The sequence below is a fragment of the Phalacrocorax aristotelis genome, chromosome 1 (assembly GCF_949628215.1).
Source record: "Phalacrocorax aristotelis chromosome 1, bGulAri2.1, whole genome shotgun sequence".
NCBI classification, from domain to species: Eukaryota; Metazoa; Chordata; class Aves; order Suliformes; family Phalacrocoracidae; genus Phalacrocorax; species Phalacrocorax aristotelis.
In genome coordinates, this window is record NC_134276.1 from 217,243,773 (window position 1) to 217,266,467 (window position 22,695).

Here is a 22,695-nt window from a genome sequence, read left to right on the forward strand (position 1 = left end):
GCCTTAAGTGCTAAACTACCTGTGTTGGTGCTAGATTTGGAAAGAGTCATTGCACACACCTGCAGCTGAGTGAGCCCACAACAGGTGGCAAACCTGTATAAGATGATAGAAGAGGGGAGCTGTGGCAGGATGGGGCTTTGAGGAGCAGCTGCTGAGACAAAAAGGCAGCAGCAACTGCCTGTGCAGTGAATTAGTGAGGGAAAACCTGTAACAACCACATCCTCAACTACATGAGCAGCTGAAAGTAACAGGAGGGAGGTTATAAAATCAACGAAATGTTACCTGGAAGGTTTCTTTGGTGTAGTACTCCTGCTCTGAGTAGATTTTTTCACCAGCATCAGAGTGGGGCAACTGTGGCTTTACCCAGCCGAGGATGTGGACCTCCACCTCTCTGCAACCTGTCCTAAGGTGGCATCACCCTCCAGGGGAAAAATTTCATCCTCTTGTTCTGTCTGAACCTCCCCAGGTGCAAGTTGAGGTGTTTCCCTTATTTTTTCTATCTGCCGGTGCCAGAAGAGAGGCTCCATCTCTGTGTCTGTCCACCAGGGAGTCTTGGGCTGCAGTTGGATCTCCCCAGCTTTTCTTCCCTAGACTAAGCAAGCCCTCTGCTCTCTGTGTAATCATGTATGGCCTTGTTGGGGTCTTGTTGCCTTCTCTGGGTGGGAATTTGGGGGACAGTTTGAAACAACCAGATTTGCTGAAATTTCTTCTGACACAGGGATTTTTTACATAGTGTAGGATCATAACCTTCCCTACCCCTGATGAAACTAATGTTTTCTCCCCAACCAACTAGATGCATTCAGATGTCGCTGTGAGATTAAATCTGTGTTGGCAGATCTCAGGTGGAGCTGTCTATGTAAAGGTTGTCTGTCCTCTGGGCAGAGAGGTAACTTTCCGGAGAGGGTGCCAGGGGTTCCCTGCATCACCTGACTCCTGAAAGTCCTAAATAAATACCGTTAGTCTCTGATATTGAGACAAAAAGCATTACAGAAGCTCTTGCAGCCTGGATATCTGCATTCCCAGGCTACCTGATCCCAGAGGTGATTTAAAATACAATCCAGCCACCTGGTTTTCCAGCTTAGCAACAATCACCTTGTCTCACTATGGAAGAATTTTTAATGCATCAAACCAGGAGACTGCAAAAGATACCATCTCACCCCAAACAGGGACATAACTCCTGGATTTAAGGCCAAGGATGTTAATTTAGAAGAGCAGAACTGTATCAGCCTGCTTGCTTTTTTCAGCTAATTGCAAAGGTGAGGGAGCTGTGACACCTGAAAATTCCCACCTGCCTGGCAATTTGAATGCTCGGTTCTTCTGGGGGAAAACAGCTCTAGAGCTGCGAGAGTTCTTGAACCTCCGTGAGAGCCAACTGCTCTCTTCCTGAGAGTACAAGGATGCATCCACTGCAGAGAGGTGGTTTGTAATGATCTGTTATGATGATTTACTTGCAGGAGGCCTGTGGCGTTTGCAGGATAATTGACTCGATAAGTTCCTGGTCTTGCCCATGAAAGCACTGTATAGAGTAAGAGATGCTTCCTACCATGGTCACGCTAACGTGGCACTGCATATCCATCATATGGTGTCAGCCTGGCTGCACGCGTGTTGGAGTAAGGGTAAAACCTTGTGCTGATTTAATGGGGTGTCCCAGCTGAGACCACATACCCACCTTGGCTGGTATCCTGGCTCCAGGAGTGGCTGCTTAGGGAAAAGTACGTGAACGGGACAAAGGTACAGCGCTCTTTCTCTGAAAACTCATGCCAGCTGCACAGGTTTGTGGCTCAGGGACTTCCAGAGGAAGGGCTGGAGTCTTTGTGTGTAATGGAGTATTTTCCCCACAAATCTTTGAACCTTTCTGCAGCAACCCATAGTGAGACCTTCTGAAATGGTGCTTGCATTAGAGCCCTTCTTGGCTCTGCCAGACAGCCTTTCCCATCCCCGGTGGGAAGCCTTTTCCCTTTTCATTTGCCAACAGGCTTGCTCCTCATCTCTGCAAATGGCTGCCTCCATCAGTCCAGTTTAAGGCAGAGGTCTTACTCTGACGGTGAGCACAAGACTGCCCTGGTAACCCATCCCATGTCCAATATCTGCCTCTGGTGTATGTAATATCCCAGCTGTGTTGGCTCTGTTGATGCAAGATTTAGATCAGATCTGTTAACTGCATCGCAGCCTCAGCCAGCTCTGCTTATTAGCAGCCTGACAAATACAAAGTTAGAACAGTTGTCTGTGTTTCAGAGTGGAAAAAATGAGAAGGAAAAAGGGGAGAAAGCAAAAGAAGATGATGCTGGGGAAGCAGCAAAGCTGTAAAAGTTGCAGATAATGGCAGGCACAGCAGGAACGAGGCACTTGTCTGATGTAGGAGAGAGTATTTTGAGACTGAAAGTCTTTGAAGAACCCACACTAAGACAAAAGAGAACCCCCAGGAGGCTTGAGTATGGCAAGACAAATAACTTTCTGCTTCAGTGCCATGCTAACCGTGCCCTGGACTGGTCCCCATGGGCATAGGACACCTGCTGCATGGTGGGGATAGCTCTGCTGCGCTGCACAGAGCCGTCTCTGGGGTCTGCATCGGGTGATCAGTTTGCAAATAACACCTAATATCAGCTAGCCTTGTGAGTGGTCTGTCTGCCTGCCCGATTACTCCCAGAGAGTAAATGTAAGCTTAGTTTACATCATGTCGTTAATTGGAAATACCTTACAACAGTCAGAAGCGTCTGCCGTAGTCAACATCTTGTTACTTTGCAGTCATGACACCTGCCTGCTCCTAGGCATTTATGGAAAATGGTGGGTTTTGACTTTGTTTGGCTTAATTTAGCTTAGTTTTTGGCTTAAACTGAAAGAGGAAAGCGACTTCTGTGCTGGAGCAGTAATGAGCCAAGACTCATTATAAAAGTTGGGTTGTACAGGTGTAGCGGTCGTGGTCACAACTTGTATGGGTGGCCCAACTCGCAGGTGGGTAAAGGTTGTGACCGTGGGGACTCTGCAATACACAAGCACATGAAAGTCTGTGTTTCTGAGAATTTCTTTATTATAAATCACTAGAAAAGTATCATTAGTAAAAAAATTTATATAAATATATGCTACAAGTCACTACAAAGTTACCACTAAGAAAGCAAGTGTATGTATATTACAAGAGTAAAGCAAATATATGTATATTATACGTTATTACAGAACTCCAGCTAGCAAAGCAAGTATATACTTAATGAACCTTTACCTCTATGTGCAGCTATAAGTATATTACGTGAGGTGTCACTGGTGTGACACTCGCCAAACCGCTTCCAGGATCGGGGCCAGACGGTGATGGAAAATCTCACTTCAAAGGTGATCCATGTCACTGAATCCAGAGTCAGCCAGACGCCCCTGGCGAGGGTCTGGTCTGGTCTGGTCTGTCTGGGAGATCTCATACAGGGAAGTTCTTGCAGAGAAGCTCATTTTGGGTAGGTACTGAGCTACTTTTTATACCTTTTTGGTGTAGAGGCATAAGTGGGTGTAGGACATCAGTTCCCAGCTTAGTTGTTGCTGACTTCTGTTTTCCTGGAAGGTCAGTTCATTATCTCAATTTCTTTGTCCTGCCAACTGCTCCCCATCAAGGAGGTTTTGGCAGAGTTTATCAGGGATGTCTCAGGACTTCTGGAAGAAAAGACATCCTCCTTTGGCAGTATGTTTACCAGGTCACCTTTGTGGCTGCTCCGTCAGCAGGCTGTAGCTAGGAGAAGTTTGCAGGTAAGTTGCTGGTCAAGCAACCACTACCGTGGGCTTTATAATGGAGAATTAAAAGGGACAGTTCATATAATTGTCATAATAATTACTGCATGCTGGAAATGATTGGAAAATAAAACTGAAGAGTGAGAACAGCAAAATCAGGATGGGAGATTATAAAAAGAAGAGAGAAAATGGACTTCAGCAGAGCAGAAGAAGTTGGGAGGATGATCTTAAGGAGTTTCAGCTGACAGTACGTGAACTGTTGACAGTACGGTGGCATGTGGTGGTGCCAGAACTGACACCATCAGGGATGCCTGCCATTACAGCTCATACTAACAATGGGACCAAGCCAGGAAAATGGAGGAAATCCTGGTTGAAGAGAGGCAAGGTGGAGAAGGACTCTGGGAAGGGACTGTGCAGGAGCAGCGGTGCTGAGGACAGGTTGAAAGCCCCGTCAGTGAGCAGTGCGGCTGTGCCAAGTGTGCGTTGACCATGCTGGGTTGCAGACTTTTGGAGATTTGACAGCATTCAAGTGTCTGCAGCAAGTGCTACTAAAATTTTAAGTTTTTTTTAAAAAAAGACTGGGAAGAAAAGCAAACCTTTCTCTCCATAAGTGGGTCAAAAGCTGTAGGTTTTCCTCCTGGGCTGACTTTGGCTTGGTGAGGCCATCCAGAGGTCACATGAAAACAGATGAGCCAAAAGAGGACCCCGTTTTTGGGATGGATGTGTCTCTTGGCCTTGGCTGGCCCTCCTCATGGGCATCCAGCACCTGCAGGACTCCTGAACTGGAAAGGGGAGCAAAGGCATGCAGCTCCCGGGAGGCGTTTGGGTTGCGCATGTCTGCCGGTGGCGCAAGGCCACCCAGGCTGGCTTTAGCCAATGCTTTGCAGAGGACAGAACAGGGCACGCTGAGACATTTGCAGGCACGACTGGGGAGGAAAGGTCAAAGGAGCTGGCTTTAAGTCTAGAAAAGGAGGAAGAAGGAGTAGGTTAGCAGCTTTCCAAGGAATGCAGGTGTCTTGGAGGATGACTTCTGCACAGCCACAGCACAAGGGAAAGATCAGCCTTTCTTGTAGCATTGGCAGCTGATGTTAGTAGATGCAAAGGTGACTGTTTTTTCTCCCTTGCAGTAGGAAATCACCAGGACTGGCTGTAAATCCCCTCCCCAAGGATTTCAGGGCACAGATAATGCCCACGGTGGGTACATGTGGGCCGTGCTGGTGCAGAGGTGTGCTGGGTTTCTCCAGCTCTCCTCCAGCCATCGGCGCTGCGATGCATCTCTGCCCGTGCAAGAAGTCAGTCCCGTTCCCTGAGGATGCCACGTGGTGGTAGTGGCATGTCCAAGCGGGCCGGGGGGAATGGACACTTTCACTTCAGGCTTAGATACTTTCACTTTCGCCTCCTCACAGCCTGCGCAGAGATTGTGCAGGGCCTTCTGCTCCTGCAGACGAAACCTGGATGTGTCAGGGTTTTGCATGTATTTCTGTGAGCCCAGGCTCTTCCTTAGGGTGTGAACAGATCTGAAGGAGCCTCTTAAATCTGAAAGGGGAGACGAGGGTCACAGCAAGCTGCCAGGCTCGGTGCTACGCTCTAGGATTGTTTCATCTCATGTATTCATATATTACCATGGCAACTTTTTTCCCCCCCTTTTGGACTTTCAATTTTACACTGCAGATGAACTTACAGGGAGGAACAAATGTTTGAGTTATCACCTGCAAATTTGCTATTTATGTTGCATTTCCAAGAGCTTCCAGGCTTTTTTTTCTTTTAAAAGCCTTCAACTTTTACCCCAAAAGATACTGAAAATCCAATGCTTTTGCTGATTTAACACCCCGCACCCTCAATGTGTTCTGCGCCCAGTGGGGTTTTTAACCCCATAACCTCTCTCTGTTAACTCGGTGGCTCACACTCTCAGTGCAGAAACACACAACTGGCTCCCAAGCTCACACATTTAGACATGGCCTTTCTCATGCTCCAAGACCCCAAACTTGTCGATGATGCAGAGTTGCAAGATGCTATCAGGAGCAGGAGTAGAATATCACACCCTGAAAAGTGAGGTGGTTTGGAGCAGCAGCTGTGAAATTAAATAGTACCCGCTGCAGTCCCGTGCTTTTGGGACATAGGAGCAGTCAAGGGAGCTGGGCTTGTTTAGGCTGGTGGAGAAGGTGCTGAGGACAGGGATGTCTCTCCTTGGAGGATGACTCCGGACACAAGTGTAGTGGTGCTCCAGCAAGAAGCAAAAAGGGATGTTCTATTCGGTCTGAGCCTTTGAGCAGAGCTGTGAGCTTGGGGTGTGATTCCCTGATCTGATACCCATGGAGGAGTCTGAACTCCCTGACTGCTTCTTTGAGAGCATGAGCCAGCACCGGGCCCCTGGGGCCAAGGAGGCCAGCGGTGTCCTGGGGGGCATGGAAAGGAGTGTGGCCAGCAGGGCGAGGGAGGTTCTCCTCCCCCTCTGCTCTGCCCCAGTGAGGCCACATCTGCAGGGCTTCGGCCAGTTCTGGGCCCCCCAGTTCAAGAAGGGCAGGGAACTGCTGGAGCAAGGCCAGCGCAGAGCTGCCAAGGGGATCAGGGACTGGAGCACCTCCCTTGTGAGGAAAGGCTGAGAGACCTGGGCTTGTTCAGCCTGGAGAAGAGAAGCCTGAGGGGGGATCTCATCAGTGCTTATAAATATCTGACGGGTGGGTGTCAGGAGGATGGGGCCGGGCTCTTTTCAGCGGTGCCCAACGCCAGGCCAAGGGGCAACGGGCACAAGCTGGAACACGGGAAGTTCCACCTGAACATGAGGCCAAACCCCTTTGCTGTGCGGGTGCCAGAGCAGGGGCACAGGCTGCCCAGAGAGGCTGTGGGGTCCCTTCCCTGGAGACATTCACACCCCGCCTGGACGCGGCCCTGTGCCCCTGCTCTGGGGGTGCCTGCTCCAGAAGGGGGTGGGACGGGATGATATCTAGAGGTCCCTGCCAGCCCCCACCAGTCTGGGATTCTGTGATTCCACAGGATGCAAGAGACACAGAGCAAAATGAAAGACAAGTGAGGAAAAAAGTGAGCAAACTTAATATCCCTTCCTATCGTCATTAGGTTCAAATGGAGAAAAGTATAATACTGAGAGAGAGCTGGAAGACCTCTTTATTTTCATGCTTCTGCGCTGGAGAGCCAGGTTTTGTGCTTTTTATACTGCTTCTAATGATTACAGAGGCATCAGCTGAAAGTGGGAGGTTTAGAAAGGGAATGCCAGAGGGCATAAAAGACCCCAGAGCAAGCTTAAGAGAGGCAGCATTACATTTAAAGAGTTTCCTTTCTGTTCTCCCACTTTCCATTCCCACCTGCCCTCTATATGCTTTTCCTTGAACCATTTTTAGTGCTGTTTTTGTACTGTTTCCCCCCACTTTTTGCCTTGTCCGGTTTTCCTTTGCTTGGGACAATGCAGGCGCTGTCTCCCTTCCCCTGTTAAGCCCCGTAGTGTGGACTGGCTGAACTGGCTTGGAACAGTGTAGCTAAATGAGTTTCATACCCACAATTTGAACTGTTATTTTTCCTTTTCCTTGTATTAAGTCCTTTTTTGGCCTGGAGTAATTTGAGAGGAATAACAGGATTTGTGATATAGGGAGTGATTATGCCTTTTCTTCTTTTTAATTGAGGGGATGAAAAGAAGAAAAGATTAAAATTTACCCTTTAAATACAGGAGTCAAAACACCAAGTAGGTTGCAGGGTGTCAACAGATGGTATCTTGCTTATCTCCAGAGGAACGCGGGCCTTTCTACTTTAGAGGTTAAAAGAAAAACTTATCTGTTTGTCCTCAAAAATTTCGGTGAGGTTTTTCTTAAAGAGTGACCAGCATGAAAAACCTGCTTTTCGGGTGGGGTTCACCGGTTCTACCTTTCTTTCCTTATAGACGACAGCTTTATTTTCTAAAGCTTATGGGTCAGAAGAAATAAACCTTTTCAATGTGTCTATGTTGCAGACTCCACTTCAGATTTGAAACCGCGTAGCTCACGAATCACCACTGGTAATAGAGGTTTTTTAAAGTGCAACAGAGCCTGAGCCCAGGATTTCCTGTGTTTAAGTGGCTGCTTTACTTAGTATTTGGCTCGTAACAGCTGCAAGAGCACAAATACTGCAGGGTTTTCCTTTGTGTTGGTGTTCTGTGTCAACTGCTTTGGGACCTCTTGGTGGGATGCTGGTGGGAAGTGTTTAACTGGGATGTTTTCCTTCGGAGATGTCGAGAGAATTTGGCCTTTGAGAAAACTCTGCCCATTAAGGCTTTGAAGGAAGGTTTGCTCTTGTGGTACTGAAAACCACACTCACTCAAGACCTGAAGGTCTTTATAGTAGAACAGATAGCCCTGAGGAACTGAGCATGTACTGATATTTTCCCCGTGTGCAGATATCAACTCTCACACCCTAAAGGAGTGCAATGAATCCAAGTAACTTTTTAGCACAAGAGAAAACACTGACCTGCTCAGAGAGCGTAATGTTAGTTTAGCACCAGGCTTCGCTTCTAGTAGTTGCTAACTATTTTTTTTGTTTCTGTTGTAAAGGTAAAATTGTAAGGGCTCACTGGTAAACAGGGAGCTTGTATTCTTCCTGTGGAAGGGCAGTTTAATTTGCCAGAAAAGACTTGGGGGTTGCATGGCTGGAGGGGAGCTGCTGCTCCTGGTGGGAGCCATGGAGCTGATCTGCTCCGTGGAGATCTGGGCTTGATAAATGAGGCCCGTTTGCGGTGAGTCACGCCCAGCTGCCACCCGCCTCTGCTGAGGCCCCATACTCATCTGCGGATGCCCAGAGTTAATATTTGCACCTGCATTTTTGCTTTCTTTCTCCAGGTTTTCATCCAGAATCAGAAGAGTCGAGTTCCCTTTTGCAGACGGCGGTTTCAGTGCTGCAGAGCTCCTACCTGTACTCCACATCTCAGGACGGTTTTCAGTACAGCCAAGCGATTCTGGTGGAAAATGATGTTTTCCTAAGTGAGGTAAGGCTGGTGGGGCAGCAAGGGGTTGCTGGTGGCTCAGGAAACGGTGACATTTCTTTGGAAGCTGCAGACATCTGTAAATGCTGGTTTATTGGCAGGTTTTTCCTTGGCAGCACATGGCTGATCTGCCTGCCTTGTAGAGCCCCATTTGCAGATCCTGAGTGAAGGGAGCCTTTGCTTTCTTGTGCTTCTTCTTTCCCAGTCTGATCAGGAACAAAAGGTCCATTCAGCCAATGTAGCCAAACATGAGGCAGCAGTTACTGGAGCGGGCCTTCGGGGCAGGTTGAAATGCTGGTTTGATACCTAGCAGGAGAGCTTTAGTGTTATTGCACTTCTGATACGCAGCAAGGCAGATTTCCACCTGATATTTCTTTTGAGCGCCCTCACACCTGTGCAGGGACCAGTTTTAACCCCATTTCCCTTTCTTCAGCTGACTGGGGCGTGTACAGAACCGCTTTTAAAATGCCTTCATCCCTTCAGTCCCACTGTCGTTGGTATGGAAGACAGGCTGTCTCCTCTGGGGACTGGAGATGACCACTCTGCTTGCTGTCATGAATTAAATAGAGTTTAGACATTTTGGCCACCTAAATCTGGGATAGTAATTGTGGAGCTGGATAAAAAACTGAGAAAGCAGGAATCAAGTAATTTGTTGATTTGCCAAAATAAGCAAAAGCAATGATGAGATTGTTGGTTTCTTATCTTCTAACCCCGTTTAAAAACACAACTTCTACAACCGCTTTTATTAAAGCCCCAAAACATCATGGACTCAGACCCAGCTCTGTTTGCTCCCGTGATGTTCTCCCTGCCTGCACTGAGAACGTGCTCTGCTTTAATTATCAGACAAAAGAAATTGGAGTAAGGTCTTATTTGGCTGTAGCCAAACCCTCTGAGCTGTAGTTGCATGATAGCACCTTCCCTCTGGTCAAATAATCTAGGCTTTCCTGGTCAGTGGAGACAGAAAAAGAGAGGTGCCTCCAAGCATCTCCCCTTCTGCAGGCATCTTCATGGCTGAGATGATTTGTCTTCTGACGGCCATTGCCAGCTACTAAATGTGAAACTCCACCAGTCCATGTGCTGCTCGGTGGAACAAGCTCCCCAGTAGCCAACGATGTGTGGCAAGAGGGGCGGGGTGGAACGAGGCTGGACTTCCCTGGGATGAGCACAGCGTGATGCTGCGGGGCTGGGTGTGCCTGCTCTCCCTTGGAGGACATTGAACAGGTTCTGCTGGGGGCAAAGGCAGAGGCAGACAGACAGATGCGTGGACTGGGGGCCTTGTGGTAGGAGACTGGGTGTACGTGTGCCTCGGGGAGGGAATGATGTGTGGGCACACGAGCTGGTCCAGCATCAGGTGGCTGCTGCCAGCTGCCCCATACTGACCATGACTGGAGGTACGTGGGGCACGCTCTCCTCACACCATGCACGCACGCCACTTGGCTCTGGCGTGAATGGACTAGAACAAAGTGTTCTTGTGTCTTCTGCAGCTCCAAGCTTTTGCCCAAGCAAAGGAAGCCGCTGGGTACAGCCAGGAGGAGCTGGAAGAGACCTTTGCATTTCTCCTGTTTGATAATGAAGAAGAGGTAACCTGAAATGTTCATTCAGCTTAATAAGTTTGATGCTGAGTGCCTGCACACGTGCTCTGTCCCAGCAGACCTGTTGACTGAAGTGTCCCGGCTCTCTGTACCCCGGTTACCAGTGCAATTACTAATGTATAAATAGTCCAGAGCTAGTTCTGAAAGCAGCTCCTGGGAGGTTTTAGTGATGGACCTTGTTTGGCATCTCTCCAGTTGGTTAATGTTTGAGATTTGGCTGCCTCCTTTGCCCTCAGCAGGGAGAAAGAAGGAGTCTCCCTTTGTCCCAGTGAATTTATGGTCAAGTACAGGCAGGCGAAACCTTTCACGTACGCTTAGAAGAGAAAAGAGCCTTTGTGACAGAAGAAAGGAGTTTGTCCGGTGGTTTTGGGCAAGTTCCCTTGGTTTTACCATCTAGGTGGAGAGACAGCCTGACATAGCTATCGGGAGATAGTTATTCCTGCCCATTTTTCACAAGGATCCTTCTGATTTTGTGGGAAGATTTTGTCTGCACAAGGATGCTCAGGAAATCTAGTGGGAATTCATGTTTAACGTGATTTAGTGATGCCATCCTCAATGACTGTAGGGGTGGTTTTGTTCAGGATGAGAGTGGCCTGAATGCAGTTTAGTTCTGTTCAGTTTGGATTGAGCTATAGCAAAATAAACCACTTTCAGCCTTGGGTTGGGAGCAGGAATTGTCCCACTTCATTTTAGCTGTCTGAAGTTTAGCATAGTCTGTGCCAAGTGACTGAGCTCCTTGTACAGACCCTAGGAAAGAGGGAGCTCTGCAGAGGACAGTTGGACCTTTTTTAATGCAGGCATCAAGAATCCTCAGGCTAAATCGCGCTCCAGAGGTGCCTCTCTCTCTCCGTTGTTCCAAGGAGAGGTCTAGCTGGCTAGTCTAAGCTAGACACTCGCCTTTTAGGAGTCAGAAGTTAGTGATCTAATCATATCAGAGAAGTGAGATTAGTGCTTCGTGTTGCTTACAAAAGGACTGAGTAGTTTGACTGGTTTGCTTTTATTTCTCACCGCAGTGAGTTCCAACTGCTCCTATTGTCAGTCTCTTTTCAATATACATTTGGTCTTCACAGACTTTGATGAACCTGCTTTGGACGTGGGTTAAATCAAAGCTAGTGAGATGCTCCCAAGGCAGTAATTGTGCCTATGGAGGAGTGAGCACAGAGTAGCAAAAGTCCTTTGCCTTCCTGCCAGCCCCATTACATTTATTTTTCCACAAATTGCCCATGCAGATAAAGAAAGCTCAAAGTCCAGCCTTGCGCTTGCAGTGCTTTCTGGAGATGCTGGATTTTTTCCAGATTTTTCTAAGCTTTTCCTTCCACAGAGTTTTTTGTAACAACGTATGATAAATACGAGCATTTAGTATCTGAAACAACAGATATTCTTCCTGTTGGTTCTTCCTGTGGACATTGTGTTTAGTTTTCTTTATGCTGTGGGTGTTTTGGGACTGTAACAACCTGTAATTGACTTGCAGCACTTGTTTGCCTGTTGCAAGTGTTTTGCCAACTGTCATGCTACAGATTTCAGTAGCTGTGCCCCGTATCTTTGAAAATAGATGGTAAAAGAGGCTGTCTCTTCTTTTGAAGGCAAAAGAGGTGTGTCAGACAGGCCTCCGTGTGAACAGCAGTTCTATTTCCACACTTGGTGACCCAGCAAAAGGTAAGATTTCCATTCAGAGGACCAAGAGACCTACTGCTCTGGGGGTATCAACTCCTTTAAAAACAAAAGCAAAAGCCCAGAGAAACTCCTGATACTGCCTTGTTATTTACCGCAAAGATCTGCAGAAACTCCTGTGTTTCTTACATGGGAAACTGCATTTGTTTGGATCAAGCAAGCAGCAGTGCTTTCCTTCTGTCCCTTAACCAGCTAAACCAGGTGAGGGTGGGATCTTCCCCAGGGAATGTTATTGTCTCTTCACCTCTCCATTTCAGTTTTTTTTTCCCCTCATTAATAACAACTTTGTCACCAAAGTGGCTTTTTGGCAGCTTTCCCTACTGGTTTGCTCTTCAGAGTCCATTGCTGAACTTTTGCCAGTCTTGTTAATAACCAGAGCAGATTGTGACGTGTCGAAGCCCTTTTCGTGCTCTGCTTGTTTCCTTGCCCAAAGGTCTGGGGCCTCAAGACATGCAGTGCCGGACATGTTACTCGGAGAAATCCTTTTGCCAGAAGCAGAACATCTCCCAGTGCTCATCCCGCAAGTCTTTGCAGGCCAAGACACCTAATTATTGAACAGTCAATGGCAGCAAATGCAAAAACAAGCAAGAACTGGTTATTTTTCTGGGTGTATATCTTACTCCTGACGGACTGAGATTAATATTACGGTGTGTCTCTTTTTAGCCCTTCACCTGCCCAGTCCCTGTTTCCCCCCACCATGTACTTCTTTACCCATCTTGTCTACAAATATAAAGCAGGAGTGAAGAGTGAAGACCCCAATAAATCTACATATCTTATGCCCTGAGCATGGAGAGGGGATGAGAATAAGCCATGTCAGAATAGGCCTTGTCACAGAATCACAGAATCCCAGGTCGGAAGGGACCTTAGGGATCATCTAGTCCAACCTTTCTAGGACGAGCCCAGTCTAGACAAGATGGCCCAGCACCCTGTCCAGATCACTCTTGAAGGTGTCCAACGTGGCCGAGCCAACCCCTTCCCTGGGGAGATTATTCCAGTGGTGACTGTCCTCACTGTGAAAAATTTCCCTCTGGTGTCCCATCGGAATCTCCCGATGAGCAACTTGTGTCCATTCCCCCTTGTCCTCTCCATGGGACTCTGTGTAAAAAGGGAGTCTCCATCTTCTTTGTAGCTGCCCCTTAAGTACTGGTACATGGTGATGAGATCCCCTCTGAGCCTCCTTTTCTTGAGGCAGAACAAACCCAGCTCTCCCAGCCTATCCTCGTATGGCAGCTTCCCAGTCCTTTGGTCATCTTGGTGGCCCTTCTCTGGACCCCTTCCAGCCCGTCCACATCCTTTTTGTACAGTGGGGACCAGAACTGCACACAGCGCTCCAGGTGTGGCCTGACAAGCGCTGAGTAGAGCGGGATGATGACTTCTTTCTCTCTGCTGGCGATGCCCTTTTTGATGCAACCCAGCACCCTGTTGGCCTTCTTGGCCACAGCAGCCACTGTTCGCTCATGTTGAGCTTTCTGCCCACCAGGACCCCCAGGTCCCTTCCCACAGAGCTGCTCTCCAGCCAGGTGGATCCCAGTCTGTGCTGCACTCCCCGGATTGTCACAGGGTGGAAGGTTCATGTTGGCATCTGGAACACTGAAGGGCCATAAGGAGCCAAGGAAGGGGCCTGGGAGGGTCTATGCCATGCCATGGGCCTGCTTTCATGCCTTTGCAGTGTGTGTTCCCCATCTGTAAATATCCACGTTGCCTTTGTGTGACTCCAAATTGAGCAAAGTACCTGCCCCGCTTGCAGGCTGACCTGAAAGCCCTTCGCAGGTCTTCATGTAAGAGACAAGCCCTCAGTCGGTCTGTTTTCATGTTGGGTGGGCAGAACTGATGTTAGCTGGGCTACTTCTCCCAGGAGAAACCCAGCTTAACTCCTTTTTTAGAGCTGACCCTGAAAGATATAATGCTGTTCCACACCAGCAGTCAAAAAATGGAAGAGTCAGAAGGAGTTTCACCCTTTTTATAGGAGCAAGTGCTACTCTGGTTTGCAGCACTGGCTCTGCGGAGACTCCTGTTCCCACAAGGAGGGTCTTTTTTACAGGGTTTTTTTTTTTTGCAATCAGCTTTACTCAACAGACGATTGACGATATCTTGCATTGCTTTGTTTTCACAGGAGTTTATATTTCCAAGTATGCAGATTGTCTTCATCCGAGACCCTGGTATCATGGAAAATCAGGCTATATTGTCATTTGTAAGCTAATTAAGGTAAAATGCAAGTCTTTCTTTTTAGGTGGAATGGTTTTCAGAAGTGCAAGCAGTTTTTAAGGAGATATTGACGCCCATAACTGTGGTGGGGTGGGGTGTAAAATCAGCTCTGAGACTCATTGGGGTTTTTATTATGGGATGCGTCAGACTAGAAAACAAGAAATCAGACTGGGCCTGGCTGGTGGCCTGCAGGGCAGTAGAGGATGTAGCAGTCCTTCCAAATTCCACCGTGGAGATCCAAAATTCCCCATAGTGTCTCCCTTTTCCCTGGATTCTCATGCATTTGGGGGATTTGAGGGGGTAACCTTAAGGCGGCTGAGATCACAGCCCAGTCCCCTTCCTCTCTGGGACTGGTGTGTGGAACCTTTCTCCCCTCCCCATAGGCTCCTGCTCTCTGTAGCTGGCACGGAAAACACACTGCTTATGTTGGCTCTCCTGAGCAGCGCAGGTTTGTCTGCTGTGATGAGCTTGGCCAAGTCAGGCCCTCCTGTTCAGAAGGATGCAAATGAACAGAGCCCCCTCGCAGTGTGGAATGTGGGGCTGCCAGCAACGCTGTCTTGGGGGAAAAGGAGGATTCAGGAGTCTTTTAAAATAAGTTTCTGCAAACAATTTTGTGTAATTTTTTTTTTTTTAATGGTAAATTTTCCGGCACAGGGGAAAGTCAAGGTGGTATCTGAGAATTACACAACGAGCTATACCTGCCCATCTCCCGGCTATGACTGCCACGTTGCTGTGAGCAGAAACAGCATAACGTCAAAGACCAGCCACTGCCAGGCCTTCGAGCAGAGCCAGGTATAGGTTTGCAACAGGGCTGTGCAGACAGCTCGCTTGCGGGCCGCAGGGGAGCACAGCGCTGGCCCAGGTGCCTCACTCGTTCCTCAACGTGGCTTTTTTCATCAGTGTTTCCCTTCTCACCCCAGTATTACATGTACGAAGTGTCCGATGGCAGCACTGCAGAGCGGCCCAGGCAGATCTGCCCGTACATAGTCATCGCCTGCCAGTACAGGGAACCCAAGGAAATGTCCGTCTTAGCTATAGAGAGCCTGTAAGCAACTTCTTGTCGTTCCAAAATACCTGGTTGCTTTTGTGGGATGTTTTCTTTTTCCCATTGCTAAATGTTCCTCTTTTTCTCCCTTTTTCTCTAGACCTGAGCTTAACCACAAAGGTAGGAGCGTCTGGTGGTTGTTTTTGTTTTATAAATGTACCGTTCTCTGTTTGCCCTCCTCTCCTCTGCTGCTTTCTCTGAGCCGTTCTCCCTTTCCCCTGTAGCGTTGTACTGTCCATGGAGGGGGCAGCTCTCCATCCGGGGCCAGCTTTTGTGCAGCATCGCCCTGAGGACCCCGTACAGCTCCACGATTCCAGCCCAGCTGTAAGTTCCCCCTTTCTTTTCTTTCTGTGCAATTTGTGGAGTGTGAAGCATTACACCTTTGGGTGTCTGTGTACCAGTAAAAGCCAATTTTGTCTCTTCTGCCCCATCCCTTCGCTGATCAACATCTTCTTGCACTGTACCCACTTAGCACTTGCACTGTCGGGGCAGTCATCAGTGTCAGGAAAGTGGTGTTGAGCAGCCAGCGGTGCAGTGTTACAGCAAAAGCTGGGTGAGGATACGAGATCAGGCCCTGAACTGCAGCCAGAAACGGCTGTATTTTGTTGTTATCTCTTTTTGTTAGCTGCTTTGGGATGTTTATTCCAAATTAATTATTCCTGCTCGGGACTTTTCTTGTGAGAAGTGGGCTTCCTGATGGTGCATGTGTGATCAGCCAGTTGTGTTTACCGATCAATAAAGGATTGAGGTAACTTGTCAAAAAGCATTCAAAAAAAAAAAAAAAAAGAGACATTTAAAATCCTCAGCAGTCAGAAGCCAACCAGAAGGCAGTAATTTAAACAGCCAGTAACACAGCAACCAATGTCAGTATTTGGAGGTGTTTACAAACAGGATCCTCAAATCAGCAAAGTGCTAAGCAAGCTGCACAGTCTCCAGCCTTCTCCAGAGCTGCTCTCTCAGGTTTCACAGTGCCAGGGCAACCAGGGCTCTTTGCTGTGCTTAATCCTGAGAGCCTTTTATGCTTGTGATCTCACCGTCTGCTGCTTTATCCCCACAGGCCTCCCAACCTGGACATTCACCATGTCATGGGTTTGTCCGACTTGAAGAAAAAGCTACCAGAAGCTGCATTTGGGAAAAAAAATTACACTGAGAATGAAGGTGAGTGCAAAATCCGATGGCATGATGAGTAGCATATGCTAGTGCTGTGCCAAAGGAATTGCCATGGAGGGTCAGAGCTCAGGTCCACATAGTGCTGGGTCCTGTCTTGAACGGTGGCTGATTGCGGATAAGCGAGGGAAAATGCCAAGGCAGCACAGGGATCTGTTCCTGTCCGCACTTCATGTGGCCTCCTGGTATGATACAATCCTCTTCCCAAATCAGCCCTTTAATCAGCCCATTCCTGGGACAGGATAGGGTGGGAGAGACCCTGTTTGGAGACCTGGGTTCCCATTCTGCAAGGTGCCAAACATGGTGCAACTGAGAGCAAATGCAGGGAGACGAACTTTCCCCTTCTTACATGATCTCCCCACCAGGTGAGGAACACTCCACCTCCTGGGGTCTGACCCAGTGTCTCCTGCATCTGGGTGGATGGACGTAGCTGCCAGCCAAAGCCAAAAGATGTGGCTGCCTGCAGCAGCTTTGGGTCATGGGTAACCTACTTGTCACTGCAAGGAGACTGACAGTGAGTGGCAGCATGAGAGAGAAGAGGACTCCAGAAACCTTGGGGAGAGGCAGGGAATGCTCAGCAATCAGCAAATACAAGCATGGATTTCGGGAAGGGAGAGAAGGGCTCTACTGTGGTACTAAGAGACACGACTTGCCTATCGTCAACCACTCTCTGCCCTGGTCAGTGTGTCTGACCTGAGTCTAATTACACTTTGGGGATCATACTGCTGATACTGCATTGCACCTGGTTGAGGGAGGGGATTGTCCCGCTCTGCTCTGCGCTGGGGCGGCCTCACCTCGAGTGCTGTGGGCAGCGTTGAGTGCCACAGGACATGAAGGGTATAAAGGTACTGGAGCATGTCCAGAGAAGGGCCACGGAGTTGGGGAAGGGTTTAGAGGGGAAACGGTACGAGGAGCAGCTGAAGTCCCTGGGTTTGTTCAGCTGGAGCAGAGGAGGCCGAGGGCAGCCCTCATGGCGCTCTGCAGCTCCCTCCCGAGGGGAGGAGGAGGGGCAGGGCTGGTCTCTGCTCTCTGGTGACCAACGCCAGGCCCCGAGGGAATGGCAGGGAGATGTGCCAGGGGAGGGTTAGGCTGGGCATTAGGAGACAGTTCTTCCCCCAGAGGGTGGTGGAGCCCTGGCACAGGCTCCCCAGGGAGGCATCACGGCACCAAGGCTGGCGATATTCCAGAAGCACTTGGCCAAGGCCCTCAGAGCCCTGGTGTGAATTTGGGGTGTCCTGTGCAGGGACAGGAGTTGGACTCTCTGATCCTTGTGGGTCCCTTCCAGTTCAGGACATTCTGTGATTCTAGGATTGATATTTTGGGTTGGAGTTTTGACAAGCCTGGCAGCTCTCAGCCCCGGGGTGTTGAGCACTCCTGTGAGTGGCTGTGCATTGCAGCGGACACACAGTTATGGACACAGATACTGTAGGTTGCACATGGAGAGCTCTGGATATGATTTGCAGAAGCTCCAGGTGCGTTTCCATGTCATTTTGCACCAAAATAAGTGTGGACTGCTGCAGTGTTGCCTCCCATCTGTGTATCAGCTTTGCTGAGCTGGGTCAGGGCACAGACCAGGCTGGGTGACGGCTAGCCTGTTTTGGAGGTTAGCATTCAGCTTGCAGTACAGATGGGCACAGGATAGTGCCAGGGCAGGGGAGGAGGCAGGAGATGTGGGGGGAGGCCACAGCAATGCTTGATGAAGGTGCTATGGAGCCACAGTTTTATAGTTGGCTGGTGAAAGACAGGAAATACTTGAGCAGGAGAGTTTTGCAGCAAGATCAGGAGGGGTAAAGGTGGGACCGAGATCTTGCCTTTGTTAAACTCCCCTGGGGATCAGAGTGCAGAATAAGGAATATCCCATAGGAGGGGAGATTGTGGCATGTTAGAACGAGCTATATCCCTCTGAAAGGCTCCCTGTTTCTGTTGAAGGACACAGCATTGGTTAAATTGATTTTATTAGGTGCAGTGATAAGATACGAAACATCTCTTGTGAACCATGGGTTGAAGAGGAAGCTCCCTGCGATATGAATGCATATACCAGCTTAGGAAATCTTGATAAGTTGTTTGGGGTTTTCGGGGGTAGTTTTTTGTTTGTTTGTTTGTTTTAACCCAGTGCTTCCACCAATTGCACACCCATCTTCCTGGTACAGAAGCACTTGTTTGTTCAGAGTTCATGCAAAAGGCACTATTTCAACGTCAAATTCTCTCTCTTTTGTCTGCAGTTTGCTTTAAGGGTGTTTACTTCAGTCTATATGAAGTAGAAATATCAAAAAAGGATCAATATAAAATGGATCAGTTAGTAGAAAATCTAAAGGAAAAAGACTTGGTAAGTATTTCAAAGCATTGTTCTGGGAGGAAAGTGGCCTTTTAAATGAACTCTTGAAACTTTCGGTAATATTATTCACAGGTTCTGAACTAATGCAAAATGGAGTGAATTTCCCGGCTTTAAGTATTATTTTCCTGCTTTGTTATTCTCAAACATGGTTTAGGCTTTCTGTAGATAAGCTGTTAACTGAAGATTACCCACTATGAGCTGGGAACTGATTTCTAGGGTGAGCATACCCAGCTGAGCAGAAGGCGTTGTACAAGGCAAACCTCTTCTTTGGCTATGCTTATGCCAGATGAGATTATTTTATTAATGATTTTATTAATGTTTATGAGTGTTTATTAATGATTTTCCACCTTGCATTGCGAACAGCGTGGTGGTCAAGGATTCCAAAGGGATCCCATATATTAAGAAAGCAGAAGCAAAGTCCCCCAATGCCAAAATGATAATTACTAAGCAAAAGACTTAAGCTGTCACGTGCCTGCCTTTATCCTGCATGGCTGAAAAACAGCCCCCACTCAGCTAGATGCTCACAGTTATGCTGCCAAAACGTCACGGGCTTTCAGGAGCTCTGCAGATGTTGAGATTTATCCTTTTTATAATGGGGAATTTCCCTTGCTTCCCTGTTATCTGATAAGGCTTCTTTCCAGCACACCAGGGTCTTCTTGTTCCCAGTGTGATTGTCACATCCCCTTGTGACTCCAAGGGTTAAACCTCACCCCTGTGGAGCCCAGCACCTGCATCTCCACTGGGATTTGTGATTGGGTTGGGTTTGGCTTTGCTGCTGCTGGTTGCTCTCTTACATCTGATGCTTCCTGTAGATTCAGGATTGCAAATTCGTGGCCACAAACTCACCAAACTCACTGCTGGCTGGGCACATCCTCCCCTCACAATAAGTTGGCAGCAGTCCATGAACTGCCTGGATGTGCTATCGCTGTGCGGCGCTGCTGACGTGCTGCCCACCAACGTGCAGCTTCCCCCATGCAACGTACCGGAGCAAGTGTTTGCTGTGGATCCCTGTGAGAAACGCACTCCCGACTCCCTAAAGTATTGATTAAATTATCTTTGGTAACAACATGAGAAGAAAAAAAGGGGATAGCAAAGACAATCTTAACATCCCTTCACGTGCAGGTAATCCTGAAGCACGCAGCGTCTGTTGGCCCTCCGGTTGGGGCGCAGATCTGTCCGTGCTGCAGCTCGTCTTGAGGTTCCCAGCATGTGAAGGGGCATAAGCTTATCTATGCTATCCCTTTTTTCTTCTCCTGTTCTCACCAGTAAAAGGTATTTTAATCAATACTTTTCAGAGTCCAAGTGCCTTTCTTACTGGGATCCATGACAACCGTTTGTTCCGGTGCATTACACCATGTCTGCAGCCACTGAGGGTTGTAACATACATCCTGCCAAGCCCAGCAGATCTGGGCTTTCTGAAGGAGTCAGGGAAGATGAGATAGTTGAGTTGTGGCTGTGAGCAATGTGGTATTGAAAGTCAGCAGGAGTACTGTTTCCCTAGAGCTTCCCTACCGTCATATATCTGTCAAATTAGATTAAAATATCACCCCTATGTTAATGCGGAAACAGTCATAGCCCAATTTGGGTGTGCTTCCGCCCTCCCCTTAGCATGCTGCCCAGGGGTGAATCCACTTTGGTGGCAGTTCCCATGAGTATGAATGAAAAATGCTCTCTGTCTCCTTTCCCTTTCAGTGGTGCATGAGCCAGGCACTCACCTTGCTCAGGGCCCAAGCGAAAATGAAAGGGTGGCTGGGGCTAGGTGGGGTTGCCTGAAGGCAGCTGCACTACTCTGAGTGCAGCTGAGTGATGTCTCTCAGCTCTGTGTCAGATGGCTGCTGCTTTGTGGCTTGACTTACTTCCTCACCTGCCTGAAAATCATCCTGTTGGTGAGAAATCACAGCTGTTTCACTGAGCTGGATTTCTGCAGCAGAGATGCTGGCTCTTATCCCTTCTGCTCTGCTGACTTGAGACAACCAAAGCAAGGAGCTACTGTTCTGAATAGCGAATATTACACTGCAATTGTTCAGCATTTCCAAAGTTGTTCAGTTATCCTGAAAGTGAGGAAATGAGGCTGTGGGCATTAGTCCAATTCCTCTGTTACATCTGAACATACTGAATGGGATCAGCAAAGTTTCACAGAGCATTAGAAGCCCTAGGGTTATTCAGTTCCTGTAAGTTTCTTGGAAAGATATGTCTGCATGGAAGAAAGAGATCCAAATGGATGCCTCCACAGAGGGAAAGGTGGTCCAAGCCAAGCTCTGCGCTGAAGTATCAACCAACACCCAAACACAAGAAAAGCCTCTAAGTGCTAGGATGAGAGGACATGGCCTCAAGCTGCGCCAGGGGAAGTTTAGGTTGGATATTAGGAAAAAATTCCTCACCCAAAGGGTTGTCAGGCATTGGAACAGGCTGCCCAGGGAGGTGGTGGAGTCTTCATCCCTGGAGGTATTTAAAAGAAGGGCAGGCTTGCAAGACAAGCACCACAAGTGGTGCTTGAGGATATGGTTTAGTGGTGGGATTGGCAGTGGTAGGTTAGCGGTTGGACTCAATGATCTTAAGGGTCTTTTCCAACCTTAACGATTCTGTGATTCTATGATCTTTTTAGACATGCAGTCATCCAGCTCTGAGACAGTCTCAGGAGCCTCTTAGACTCAGCAAATTTATTTTTCACGTATTCATTGATACCGATGCTGCTAATAAGCTGCATGGCCTGAACCTCAGTCAGGCTTGTGGCTGGAACGGTTGGTCGTGTTTTGTCAGATGCTGGTGTCCAGCTTTGCTTTCCCTGCTGGAAAAACTGCCTCCTTGGGCTGCAGAAAGCAATCACCGGCTGAGATGCCCAGGAGCTTTTGAACTGAAGGGACTAAAATTATTAACCTTGTTCTTTAATTACGGATAGTTTGGCTAAGCATACTTATTTTTTAAGGAACAGATGGGAGGAATTTGAGCTGTATAACAACATAAGCGGAACACTTTTGGTTACAGGTCCCAGTTGACCCAAGTGGCAGGGACCGAACAGCATTATCCTCGGCAGCAGATGAGCTGGCGGTGTCGGCACACATTTGCTGGCAGTTAGGGCTTGTTGACAGTCATGCTAAGTGACATAAAGTGTGCTAAGGAGAAAAGGGAGTGGTTGCTCTGACTTTGTGTGTGTGTGTTATAGGCAATCATCAAATATTTACAAGATCAAGGAGTCCTTATCCTCCTCACGTCCTCTGCCTTGGCACGAGATGATGGTAAGTCATGGCTATGTAGAAACCAGTATCTGTGCTTAAACATCCTGCTCTGTTTTAGAGAGGGAGGGTGGGCACCCTTGGTCTAAACCAAACCTGTTGCCTTCTTTCATAGGATTCGACCCTAAGGAGCCCGTCAGCCTCCTGGCCCTGTTTCTGTTCACCTCCTCCCGGTCGGTGTGCCTGAGAGGTAGGGAGGTTCCCTTTGCAGGCTTCAGACACTGTTTTGGGTGTGGGATCCTCACCAGAGGGTCCCCACAGACACGTTCCTCTTGAAGAGCTGATTTCTCTGCTCAGAACCACCTACAGCTTTAGTGCAAAGGGTGTTGAAAGAGGAGAGAAAAGTCCCAACTCTCTAGCTATGCTGCATTTTTTAGCTGATCGAAACCAGGTTCCCTGCCTTGCCCATTCACTGCACATCCTTGTCCCTTTGCAGGAAGTTATGGGAATGACAAATAATTACTTTTCTCCCCTTCAGTCAGGTTTCAGCAGCATCCACTCCCTGAATTGTCTTAGGTGTGCACGTGGGAGTCTGACTCGTGCAGAGCCAGGCTTACGTCACTAAAGGTGCTCTGGAGCTGTGCGTAGGGGACAGCATGACATATGGCACTCGCTGGACCCTGCACGGAGCTGATGTGATGTGATAAACCAGCAGGAAAACAGCCTGCCCTAAAGGATAAGTTAGTTGGTTTTTTTTTGCTGAGATAACAAGTAAAATGGGCTCCATAAAAGGGCACTGCTGGCATGGGGAGGGAGAGCAGAGGTGGGGAAGGGGCATTG

The 22,695-nt window shown here is 48.3% G+C and overlaps 1 protein-coding gene across 3 annotated transcripts in view; it reads left to right on the forward strand.

Moving 5' to 3' along the window:
* The window catches only part of TASOR2 (transcription activation suppressor family member 2), a 47,464-nt gene that overhangs the window by 2,844 nt on the left and 21,925 nt on the right, over positions 1–22,695 (forward strand). For all 3 annotated transcript variants that reach the window (XM_075081767.1, XM_075081768.1, XM_075081769.1), the window contains exons 2-13: positions 8,525–8,670; positions 10,152–10,247; positions 11,843–11,915; positions 14,044–14,135; positions 14,790–14,927; positions 15,056–15,180; positions 15,281–15,300; positions 15,405–15,504; positions 16,238–16,338; positions 18,570–18,673; positions 21,846–21,918; positions 22,031–22,105. In XM_075081767.1, the coding sequence (XP_074937868.1) occupies positions 8,525–8,670; positions 10,152–10,247; positions 11,843–11,915; positions 14,044–14,135; positions 14,790–14,927; positions 15,056–15,180; positions 15,281–15,300; positions 15,405–15,504; positions 16,238–16,338; positions 18,570–18,673; positions 21,846–21,918; positions 22,031–22,105 (1,143 nt within the window). The remainder of the gene's footprint in view (positions 1–8,524; positions 8,671–10,151; positions 10,248–11,842; positions 11,916–14,043; positions 14,136–14,789; positions 14,928–15,055; positions 15,181–15,280; positions 15,301–15,404; positions 15,505–16,237; positions 16,339–18,569; positions 18,674–21,845; positions 21,919–22,030; positions 22,106–22,695) is intronic.